The 12,187-nt window shown below is 38.5% G+C and overlaps 1 protein-coding gene across 1 annotated transcript in view; it reads right to left on the minus strand.

Moving 5' to 3' along the window:
• Window positions 1-4,291: 4,291 nt before the first annotated feature.
• neto1l (neuropilin (NRP) and tolloid (TLL)-like 1, like) overlaps window positions 4,292-12,187 on the minus strand; it is a 73,371-nt gene continuing 65,475 nt past the window's right edge. The window contains exons 9-12 of the mRNA XM_028569538.1: window positions 8,801-8,914; window positions 6,706-7,333; window positions 5,730-5,804; window positions 4,292-4,768 (exon numbers count right to left, since the gene is read on the minus strand). Of these exons, the coding sequence (XP_028425339.1) occupies window positions 5,744-5,804; window positions 6,706-7,333; window positions 8,801-8,914 (803 nt within the window). The 3' untranslated portion in view covers window positions 4,292-4,768; window positions 5,730-5,743. The remainder of the gene's footprint in view (window positions 4,769-5,729; window positions 5,805-6,705; window positions 7,334-8,800; window positions 8,915-12,187) is intronic.

The following is a 12,187-nucleotide window of genomic DNA, read 5'->3' on the forward strand; positions in this document are numbered from 1 at the left end:
CATTTTTGTCACTTCGACTACACTGTAAAACATAAATAAAAATGCTATTGAATAAACTGAAAAAAAGTACATCAAGGTAACAATGACACAGTGACTGCAACTGCCCTACCAGAGGGTGATGCAGCCGGTCAGGATCATTGTCCAGGGCAAGTAAACTCTGTGTTCGGGCTACTGGAATGCGTCATGCAGTTGTCTGACTAGGCAAGTGAAAAAATGTGATCTTATCTGGAGCAGAGCTTTTCCAGCTGATTGAGCTGCGTCTCTCTCACCGCAAAATGTTGAACAGGACTGATTATAACAAAACTGGACACAATGAGGGCTGCACTCCTGTGCATTTGTATCCCTTTTCAGGCGCTATAATCCTTGAACAGCAGTGTATTATATATATTTATATATAATAAACCCGACACTAAATGTGTTCTAGTGTTATTTTTCAATTTTTTGGTGTTTAAAAAAGTTGTTATTTTTGTTAGCCACTAGCCATTCATAACGTTTTGGTTTGAGTTTGTCGACCAATCAATCCAATGCTGTGTTCCTGACTTGTCCAATCAGAGGCTGTGTTTTTGACTGTGTGGCAGCTCTGATATCCAACAATGGCCTACATTTTATATTTTAGACAAGTAAAACATCTCAGCCACTTGCCCTGCTCTTGATGGTGCATCTGTAGAAGTTGCTGTGTATCCTGGAGTCCATGTTGAACCGTATCTGCGGAGGAAGAAGAGCTACCTGTCTTGCAGGCTTTGTGATGGTGTCAGTGCTGTGACCAGGTCAGGTCCTTTCTGATGTGAACCCAGGAACCTGATGCTGCTGACTCTCTCCATTGTAGTCCCATTGATGTTGCTTAATGTAAGCTCCTTAGTTTTGGTGACGTTGAAATGAAAGTTGTTATGGCACCAAGATGTTAGGGCTCTGACCTCCTCTCTGTAGGCCGTCTCGTTGCCATCGGTTATCAGGCCGATGACAGTCACCTTGTCTGTGGGTGTCCATGCAGTCATGTGTGAACAGAGAGTACAGGAGAGGGCTGAGAACGCAGCCCTGGGGGACTCCAGTGTTGAGTCAGGGTGCAGGATGGTGCTCAGTCAGGAAGCTCAGGATCCAATCACAGAGAGTTGTGTTGAGTCATGTCTGAGCTTGGTGACAAGCTTGGAGGGCACAATGGTGTTGAATGCTGAACTATAGTCAATGAACAACATTTTCAGCTATGTGTTCCTCTGGTCCAGGTGGGAGAGGGCAGTGAGGAGGGCTAGGTTGATAGTCTGTGATCTGTTTCGTTTATAAGGAAATTGTTGTGGGTCCAGTGAGACAGGGAGGGAGAAGCTGATCAAGATTTTGACCAACCTCTCAAAACACTTTATGATTGTGGAGGTGAGTGCTACTGGGTTGCTGTTGTCCAGAGTGCTTTGGACTTTTTTAGGACAGGGACAGTGGTGGTATTTTGTAACCATGTAGGGACTATAGACTGGAGCAGTGAGAGGTTTACAATGTCTGTGAAGACATCTGCCAGTTGTTCTGCAGTCTGCACACACCTTGAGATGAGAGGAATGCCATCAGGTCCAGGTGCATTGAAGAGGTTAATCCTTTTGAAATATTTGCACACATCTGCCCTGGATATTAGTTGACTAAAGTGGCCTTTGTACATTTTCAACCAGCCAGCCCACATTTTTCTGATGTGGCAGCCCTGCTAAGACTACAGAAAACAATTTTACTTACAAGAAGATGGCGCAATTGTCGTGTGTCCATCCTATTTGTGACGTAAATTCTGTCTACTTTAGGCTCTTTAAGAACAATCATATATCTGTGAATGCAAGTTTTCTTGATTATACGCACAAGAGAGATTGCAGATTTGCAGTTTTTGAGTTTTTTTTTTATAAATGCTCCATTGTGTTCACCAGCTAGTTGCTAACTTTGTCTGTCTGCTGTTTGGTGCTGGGCAGGTACAGTACAGTGGGTTTTTGTGTTGCTGAAAACAGCTGCCTGGTATGTCCAAAAGTGACACTTTGAGAGTAGTGAAATATGACCTGAGTATCTGCAATGCCCCAGAACAGAAGAACAGAAAATAATAAAATTAGATGCTACTGACAAAAAAAAAATCACAGTAAATGTTAGTTTATTGGAAACATTCTGTCCAGCATTTTATCAAATACATATGCAGACAAGTTAAAAAAAAAAACACAATGAAATTAGGTTTGACAAAGAGAAAGTAAGTGAATAATGCTCAGACATCAGTGAAAGTGAGAATAAATAAAAGTTACTCGATGGGTCAGTAGAATCAAATAAATGCACCCGTTTCTAAAGTTTAACATTACTTTATTTCAAACATTTACTTTTACCGTCTTGTCAACAGCTTTCTGTACTTGTTTAGATATAAAAACAACCTGATACTAAATAAATTACATCAAAAAAAGATATATAATGTGAAATCAGCAGCTAAAATATACAATTTTGTATTTAGATGGTTACATGAAAATGATTTGAAAAACCTGATTTTGTTTTTTTTTTCTCCATGAACAACTTTACATTAAAGGTACTCTACTTTTCAAAAACCAAAGTTTCCGTCCCATATCTGAAATAATCGGTGTTCCATGGCTCGTCAATCACAGCCACTTGTGGAGCACAGGTATAGGGCAAATGCACTGCGGTCCCAAAGAAGAAAAACTTGCGTACACCACAAACTTTTTTTTTTCTCATCACAAAACTCTACATTGTTAAAGCTGCTCAGGGCAACAGTTCACTCAAGATGCAAGGGAGAGAAACCTTAGCTCCAATTGCTGTCAAACTTGGCAAGATGCAGAGGAATGATGCATCTGTCTGATGTATCTGCAGAGAAATGAAAACACTATTACTTTAAGTCTGTTCTAGGCCCCACACTTTTCTCATCTGCTGCCTGGGCTGCTTGTGATCGAATTGGTTCAGACTTACCTAATTACTGAGCTGTCTGCCTCTATCTATACTAGCAGATGACTTTGTGACGTTGTGTGTGTGTGTGTGTGTGTGTGTGTGTGTGTGTGTGTGTTCCAAGAAATAGAGAGTAAAGAAGAGAGAGGAAGAGACAAGTATTTGTGTGAGCTGTTTTAAACGCTTTTTAAACATCTATAACAGAAGTGTTGGCACCATTGTAAAACAGAGAGACAAGACCCAGACATAAGCGCAGTGTGTGTACAGAAAAGAAACATTTTATTTTTTATGTGCAGAAATATGGGTCTGTGAATGATTGTGTGTATTTGGTGGAAAAGGAGAGTGGAGAGCATGGATGTAAATAATACATACATGACATTGAATATAGAAAAGAATGTACACATTGATGGTAAATTACATAAAAACTGACACAGCAAGAAGAAAATAGGAACTCGGACAATGGCAGAGTGTAAGAAAAGAAAAAAGTCATGATGTTTATGACATTGTGCTCAAAGCTCTTCTCACTTTCCATATATTGCAGCTTGTTTTTCCTACAATAGCAGCCTGCCAACAGTGAGCGTTATTAGAGTGTGAGGCTGATCGGTCCCTTCTGCAGTATATATGGGGTTAATCTCATCAGGACAAACACAAAAAGTCAATTAACTTATCTGTCAGATACCTGTGATTATATCAAACATCTAGGACTAATTTTATTGTCCTCCTTGGTGAAACAAATCCTTTTGACTTGGGTTTTCCTCTAAAGCAAATCAGCAACAACAAATAAACCAACATCTAAACATATATGAATGTGAGACATTGATAGCGTGTGCTGACTGAGACTCTAAAGGGACAGAGGAACTGCTGACCAAAAGCCAATAAAACAAAGAAAAAAGGCAAAGCTTTATTGTTATTTATTTTACAAAGCATCAGTAAATTTAAGTAACTGTAAAAACTGTCATCCTTTAAATTTATAAAAGTCTGTTTTAATACAAAAATAATAAGCTCCTAGATTAGAAGAGAGTTAGAAGACAAACAGACTTGAAGTAAATAGGTTTGCCAGAAAAAAAGGATTCTTTGTCAAAATAAAAATGCCTGTCAAAGTTAGTGAACATATTTAAAAGGGAGTTTTAAAGTGTTATGAAATGAAAATTGTGAAATTCTCTTTATCTAATGATTTGGCTAAGCAACAACATGCAATTAATTAATTTTGAAGATGCCTTTGTTTTTACTACTCTTTATGTCCTTATGACTTACAGTATGTATTAGTAGATGGGGGCTTTTCATATTTTAATGTTAGTATGTTGATGTTTTGATGGATACAAAAGAAGCATGCACAAGCCACATAACTCGCCCTTTATTCCAACAGCTTTAAATTCAATTAGGGTTAGTGATTAATTCCAATTTTCACTAATAAAATAAATCTAGATTTGAACAACTGCAAGCATCATTTCTATAAAATCATAATATGTATGCCACTCATTTGAAAGATACATGCTTAAAAATGAACTTGAAGATGTTTGATCACATTAATTTAGTTATCAGCGAGGGATCCATGACAATGACAGATATGTTTCTGACTAACACCCCAAATTTAAAGTTTAATAATGAATAATCAGTAATTGTGGTCATTTGAGGTCCATTTCTTTCCAGCGAGACAAAAAAATCTGGATTGACTACAGTGCGTACAGAGCTGACACACTTGCAGCATTTCATCTAGTCCTTTGTGTTCATCTGAATACATTTTCAATATCCTTTCGTCAAAGTGTCACTTCATCATCATCAGCATCATGCTGGTGTAAATCTCCGCTCCGCTTTTTCATATGTCAGTGAAGCCCGTTCGTACTGATCCAGGATCGCACTATTCTCAAGAAGTCTACATGATGGAGACAATGCAACATAATGTAGAACATAAGCACACACACACACACAACAGGACAGCACATTTTTCACACTAAAAGACAAAACAATGGGTAGCACTTTATGTGACTGCTCCATTATATGCATGCAGAAAGCTGCAAGCGTGAACTTCTGTAACTGCATTGAAATGTATCTTTTTGATGAAAAAGTTCCTCTCATCAATTATTTGCATCTCAAATGTATTCATCTAACTTCTTTTATATTGTGCTTATCGCAACCTCATGAAAGCACAATCCTGGAGCATACACACAAACTGTTACACACAGGCATAAACACTATGCTTCATAATTAACCAAACACAAAATCAAATATTACAAGTGACATAAATCATGCAAAACTACAGACAACTTCTGTATGTGTGTGTGATCAGTAAATTATTTAATTAGTAAATTACAAAATAGTTTATCTCAATGTGCTTTCTTTAGTGAGTGCAAAAAATCCACTGATGTAATTTAATGAAAATGTGGGCTTGTGTCTGCTTTCCAATTTGTGCTTCAACAAGTGTCTTTACATGATTGATGTGAATTATTTGCTGTAGGCCTACTGGGAGGAAAAATGCAGAGGTTAGAAGTTTGATAACAGCTTCAACTAAAGATGATGGAAAAAAGTCCATGCTAATGAATATCCACTGAATGATACAATGTATGTCCTTGGGAGGACATACAGTAAACTTGAGCATCACAAAGACTTCAAACAAACTCACTGCAAGGGCAAGATGGCTGCAAGCAAGAAAACCATCTTGGTGAAAATGAATAAATACAAAAACATAAAAAAAAAAATATATATATATATATATACATATATATTAACCCGCGCAAAAATCACAGAAAATAAAACATAAAAGTATATACGGACTGGGCAAATGATGACTACACAACAACATATAAAGATTTGGATTTTTGGATAAGGGTGCTTACCTTGAGATTGTCTCTTAGACCCTAGTTGTGTTGTACTCTGATTCATGTTTGCTCAAAGAGCCAATGAGGCAGAACCTGAAATGTCATGGCTCTTTCATTTAATATCAAACTCTTTTTGCATAGAGAGGTCAGAATGCATACTGTGCTACATAACAGCAATAAACTTCATTAGTGCTTTGCGTGTCTCTGGGAGCTTTGCATGTAGACAATGAATTAACAGTCAAGAAAACTCTGGAAAGAGCACATAGAAAGTGCATGCAGGAAAGTCTTATCTCAAAAAATTTACTAATATACCTTCACATTAGTGTTTTTTGTATACATATACTGTACATTTACTTTTCAAGCAGTCAAGGTGCAAGTACACAGTAAAATACTTTTTTTTTAAATAGAAAATCTTGTTCATGCCAAAATGTTGAGTTATATAGAATATAAGTCATATTTTCAGTATCACAGTTATAAACAGGAATAGAGATGCATATTTTATAATAATTTGCATTCATGTCAGTGAAGTTATAGTCGTCTCTATGAGGCACTGATTCAAGCCCTTGTGGTAACAGTCTAAACTGGACTGATTACAGAATTAATATCTTCTAAAAAGAGGTCTGCATTTCCTTAAAGAGCTCTGACAAACCTCAAAGTACAGTAGAGCTTATAGATGTAAGCTATAAACCACCATTGGGATGAAAACTAGCAGGGGGCGCTTGACATGTTCAAGGGTGAGCATGCAAGAGGGGGGAAAATTTAGCCCTTTGTGAAAAAAGCTTTTAATGATAGAAAGGGGAGAAAGAACAAGGATCAATGCAAAAAAAGAAGCTTCTCATAATCTAAAAAAAAATAATGAGAGAAAGTAGAAAGCTAAAATAAGAGGAAAACAAAAATAAATGTAGGCCTAAGTATCCCACACACATTTCAAACATCCCCATTGTTAACTCTACAGTTGCTGTTCTTTCCTCATCAGAAATCTAGGGATACTGACCGCTGTACTGCCTTTTCGTGGCGTGAAAGCCGGTGGCTGGTGGTGGGAACTTCTTCCAGGTCATCATCCAGGTCGCATCCATTGTCCGCTGTCTCTTGCGAGTAGCTGTGCTTCATGACCAAGATGCTCCTGCGGTTTCCAGTGGACGGCAGCAAGGGCCGCACTGCCATGGGCGGCTGTGGAAGGTCTGTGAGCAGAGTGGCGGCTGCTGTGTCTCGAGCGCTCAAGTTCCCGCGGCTTCCTCTTCCACTAAGTGACAGCTGGGATATGTGGGCGGAGCCGGGGTTGGACGAGGAGCCACAGTGGTGATCGTGGACGCAGCGCGAGGAGGCACGGCGAAGAGCGTGGTAGTTCTCAAAGTCTTCTGCCAGATCGACTAAGTCTGCTGAGGTTGCTGCGGCTGTGGTGGCGCTTCGTAAAGTACACAGCTCATAGTGAGGCGGCTCAAAGACCTCTTGGAACATGGTGGGGTCAAAGTCCTCACGCCGCAGGATGTACTTTTTACGTGGCTGCTTGATCTGGACGATGACAGAGACAATGAGGAGGATGAGGACGATGCAACAGGTTACACCAATTATGGTCCCGTTTGTGTTGTTCAGGTTGTCCAAGATGTTGGCTTTCCTCTTCTCTGTACAGTGGTAGAGAGAGAGCACAACAGAAAGGGAGATGATTTTTTTTGTGTACGTATATATGTTTAAAGAAATAACAAATTAGAACACACAACAGCGTAATGAACATCAAAGCACATTGTATTTTTGACGTGAGAGTTTCAATGCTAGAGGGCTCAGGGGTGCAGTATAGATCTCATCTCATGTACTTACACAGTCATGGGTCATGAAAAGTCAAGGAACAGAAGACTAATTAATTGGCAATATAATGCAGAGAAAACAAGCTCATCCCCAGAGTTGTAACACATCTCAGCTAATTATTGGAATAGCATCATACACCGTATGGAGATGCTGCAATAAGAAAATCTCAGTTAGGGGTGTAGATAAATTGTGAATCTGCCACAAGCAAGACACTGGGGATCAATGTATAGATCCAGTGGCTTTAAAATTCAGAATGCAGTGAGGGATCAGACTTCAGAGGAAATGAAGAAATTGACAGTATCACAAAGTCAGGAAATACATAGGTAATACTTGCCTTGAGGCATTAAAATAAGGGCACCTTCAAAGAATGAAAACAAAGACCTGGACCAAGCAAAGGATCAGTTGAGGGTGAATTCAAATTTTAACCCGGAACATAAAATCTGGCCTTCTTAATCATATAATTTATTATATTTAGTAGTAGCGCAGACAGTTTTGTTGTCATTACTTAGAATTCCTAATGTGGGTGGCAGAAACTACGCACTATAGCTTTAATATTACATAGAAAAAAACATCGACAAAGTAACTCAGATTAAGTTAACATGCTTTGTCAATCTAGGAATTTCCACTTCAAAATACTAACACGCATTATTAAAGCCCTTGAAAACTTGGCTTGGCTTTATTCATTTTTAAGTTTTTCTCTTCAACATTGTAGACTGAATCATCACCAATCACAGTAAAAAAAAGTTACCACATAACTCAAATCAAAAACAGTAGCTAAATCTTGATTGGTGCACAGACATCACTTTTTTTCAACTAAGACCCACCTACTTTAAAACCGGTGAGAAGAGCATAGAAAACAGAAATACAGAACTCTCAAAATGAAATAACCAAAACTGTTCTAACTTTGGCAGAGAATGGTGTGTTCATGTAGGATCCCATCATTATACATAGTTTAAAATGAAACAAACAAAGAAAAACAATGAAAGCAACTAGGAAAAACTAAACGTAAATGTAATCGTGATTAATGCCTGCTGCCTGATTTCACCTGGGCTGCAATATGTGTTTTAATAATAGTGCCCCTTTTAATGGCAGTACCAGTGGTGTCATAGTGTTAATAGCAGACCCTGTAGCAACACAGAAAATACTAAAAATACCTCTGTGTCACAGCACTACAAGTACAGTACTGTTTAAACCCACTCTGTTTTGCTGTCGCTCTCCGTGGTGCTGAAACACTCAAACGTAGTGTAGGGCCTTTCTTCATAATAGCTACAAAAGTAACATCTCACCTTTGCATTGGTTCTCATCCCAGGGGTAGACACAGTTCTGCATGCCATTACACACCAGCGTGTTGTTTATGCACATGTTACTGTGACAGAAGAAGGCATCTGCATCACATGGAGCTGGAAAGCACAGAGGAAATGAACACAATAGTTATTACAGAAATACAATGTAGCACTATCTTCGCTTAACTGAAACATTATCCTGTACTTAGTCACTTGTAATCTAATCAGTTGCCATAGAAACAATTGAGTAAAAAGTTAAACTACCTTTTAGTGAATTGTGTGATTGTGTAGGACACTTTAGATATGCTGCAGCACAAATGAGTAATTGAAGTACAGCTGAAGAGATGTTCTGGTGTGCCAGATTTTAAGGAAATACATTTGGATGGGCATTACTCAAATCAGACCTGTTCCCCCCAAACCCATCTGTTATTCATGAATTTTCATCCTCACCCTCCTCTTTAAATATTTGCAGAAACAACCTGTGATATGAATGAATTTCTTGGAAAATGTGTGTACTGTATGTGTGATTGTATGTGTGTGTGGTGACCAGAAAGGTAGCCATGACATTTCACAATCATCTGCACACATAACAAACCCCCAAACAAATGATTTCTATTCAAGCAGGATGTAGTTTATTTCTCCTCGATGCACAGCCCATGTCAACACAAATTTAAACCAGGCCATAAACATAAACATGTCCTCAGACCAGTGTGGTTCAAGACACAGCACCGCCTTCACATCACAAGAGGTAGAGCCACCCATCAGCAAGACATGATCGTAAAATCATTGTGGTAATGTTACAGGCTCCATCGTATATATACTGTATATATATGACAATGGAGCTACATAATTTAAACCCAGGGTGCCCTTGCTCTCAACAACCAACCATACTAATGCATATGCCAGCTCATTGGCCAATTCATTGCTTTCTACTGTCAATCACAGTGAGGAAGAGTGCCACAGCAAGCTAACCACATGCTACAGTGTATAGTGGAATTTTACAGTTACCTGCCAGATAAATGTAGTGGAGTAAAAAGGACATTCATTTGGAAATGTAGTGGGGTAAAACTATAGCCTGGCTCCGCCCTCCTACCTACTTCCGTTCACTTTTCATTTTCCTTCAGTACTCCTGAAATGTACAAGAGTCTGGTAGGACCAGGCTAGTAAAATATGAGGTAGCATAAAATAAATAAATATCAAAGCAAATATTTTGAATTTAAGTGCAATACTTGAGTAAATGTACCTAGTTACTTTTTACTATTGCAGAATTGTATTAAAGAAAACCCATGGCAAGTACTATTCATTAGTAAACATACTGTCCATTATGTGCATGGTCTTGTGGAAGGGTAAAAGTATTTTGAGATCACTTCTGAACGTTCCTAAAGTTACTCTCTCTCTCGGTCATAGTCTCTCTCTTTATCTCTCACCCTTTCTCCTTTCACACACAACACTGGCGTAGGTTCTAAAGCTGCTTGCCAGTGGTAAGGCAGAGCTGGGGACTATTTGACAGTGTACCACCATGATTTATGGCTGTTTTCATTCCAGCACTCATCCCAAGTGAATAATAACACACCAATTTAGAGTGACCTTTCTCTATCTCTCTGTATCCCATCCTGTCTGGGCCTTTGCCAGCATTTCCTGAGTCATGTTGTCTCTCAGTGTGTATGTGTGTTTTCTAGGTTTCCCTATTTTTTCATCATTTCACACACTACATGCCAAAGATTTAACAGTTTTGTTGTTGTTAATAACCAGAAGAGGGAGCCCACTTCTTCTCCTTTCTCCTCCTGTCTCCTCCACACACCACAGGATGAGACCAGACGATATAAAGAGTGAGATCCACACTAATCTGCTAAATTAATTTCAAGACATTCTGTAATAAAAGTGCCATTTTGCCCACACAGAAACATCCCCAGTCACAGCTGGAAGCATACATTAACTAAATGAGTGGCTGATGAAAATAGTCTGGGTATCTCTGCAGAGGGGGGCTCCAAGAGTGAAGAGAGGCTTCTGCAGTGAAGCTCTAGAAGCAACATATGGTTATCATGTATTTTTTTCTAATCAAATAATCATTACAAAGATGTGTTTTTGTTCCATTGGAGTGTAGTTAGGCTGATCCTACGAGATGAGGATAATGTGTCTTCATTTTGTCTAATGTCAATGCTGTTTTCCTTTTGCAATAATGATCCTTTTTTCAGCACACGCCTGCGGTCATATAATCTCTTATTTGCTCTAATTTGGAGCATTACTGTCAGTTACTGGTTATGCACTGCTGATTCTTGTTTTTAAGGGTTGTTTTATAACATTATGGCCATATATTTTTATTTTCCTGCCATCATTGTCTTAATTAATTACCATGAATATGGTTAATAATAAATACAGTCACTCTCTTTATGTGGTCATCCCTATCTTGCCTACAGCTATAACATGCACCTCACTGGTTACCAGTGAAATATACTGTAGAAAAGATTTTTTAATTATTGTTTATTACAGCATGGACTGGCACCAGCATACATCACCGATCTCCTTAGTCCCTAATTTTCTTAGTCTTTCTTGTCCCTCATTTATTACCACTTTTAAATACTACTCCAAATATTCTTAATAATAATAATAATAATAATAATAATAATAAATTTACTTGATTAAATTAATGTGTCAGCACTGCAATAGATGATATTGTATGTAGTGTAAATACAGTGGGAAAAAACAGTGGGCTTTGTCAGTTAATTAAATGGATTACATTTAAAACTTTTGTTAAATCCCAGTGCATGGAAGTTCTCCAAACTCTGGATATCCCAAAATCTACCCATCCATCATTGCTTCTTATCTTACTGTTTGTTGCTGTACAATGCCACAATCTAACCCCATACTCACACATACTCTGTTTAATCCCAAAGTAACTACAATAATGAGTGCGTAGAGATGATATAATCTGATCTAAAACCTAGCAAAGATCCATATGTTAACAGACATTAGCATACTGTGTTGTTCTCAAGCGGTTTCATGAATTCAGCGAGGAAGCTTTGCCAGAAAGAAGAAGTGATGTGTGTAGTGAAGCCAGAGCAAATTTCCATCTGAAACCCCAGAGACGGGTCTCTGTTGATGAGGCGTAACAATGCTGACAGCCGAGATGTCACACAAGCACATTTATCACCTAAGACATAATTGCTTCTTGGGTAAAGATAGGCTTCACTTTCTTATACTCCACATTGGAAATCTTACACTGTAGTACAGCATAGCATGAGAGAGAGAGAGTGTGAGAGAGAGAGAGACAGAGAGAGTGAGTGAGTCAGTGAGTGAGTGAGTCAGTGAGTGTGTGTGTGTGTGTGTGTGTGTGTGAGCGCCTGGAAACAGAGCAAGATCAGTAGTATCAGCGGGTGTGAACACAGCACA

This window comes from Perca flavescens, chromosome 22 (assembly GCF_004354835.1).
Source record: "Perca flavescens isolate YP-PL-M2 chromosome 22, PFLA_1.0, whole genome shotgun sequence".
Lineage (NCBI taxonomy): Eukaryota > Metazoa > Chordata > Actinopteri > Perciformes > Percidae > Perca > Perca flavescens.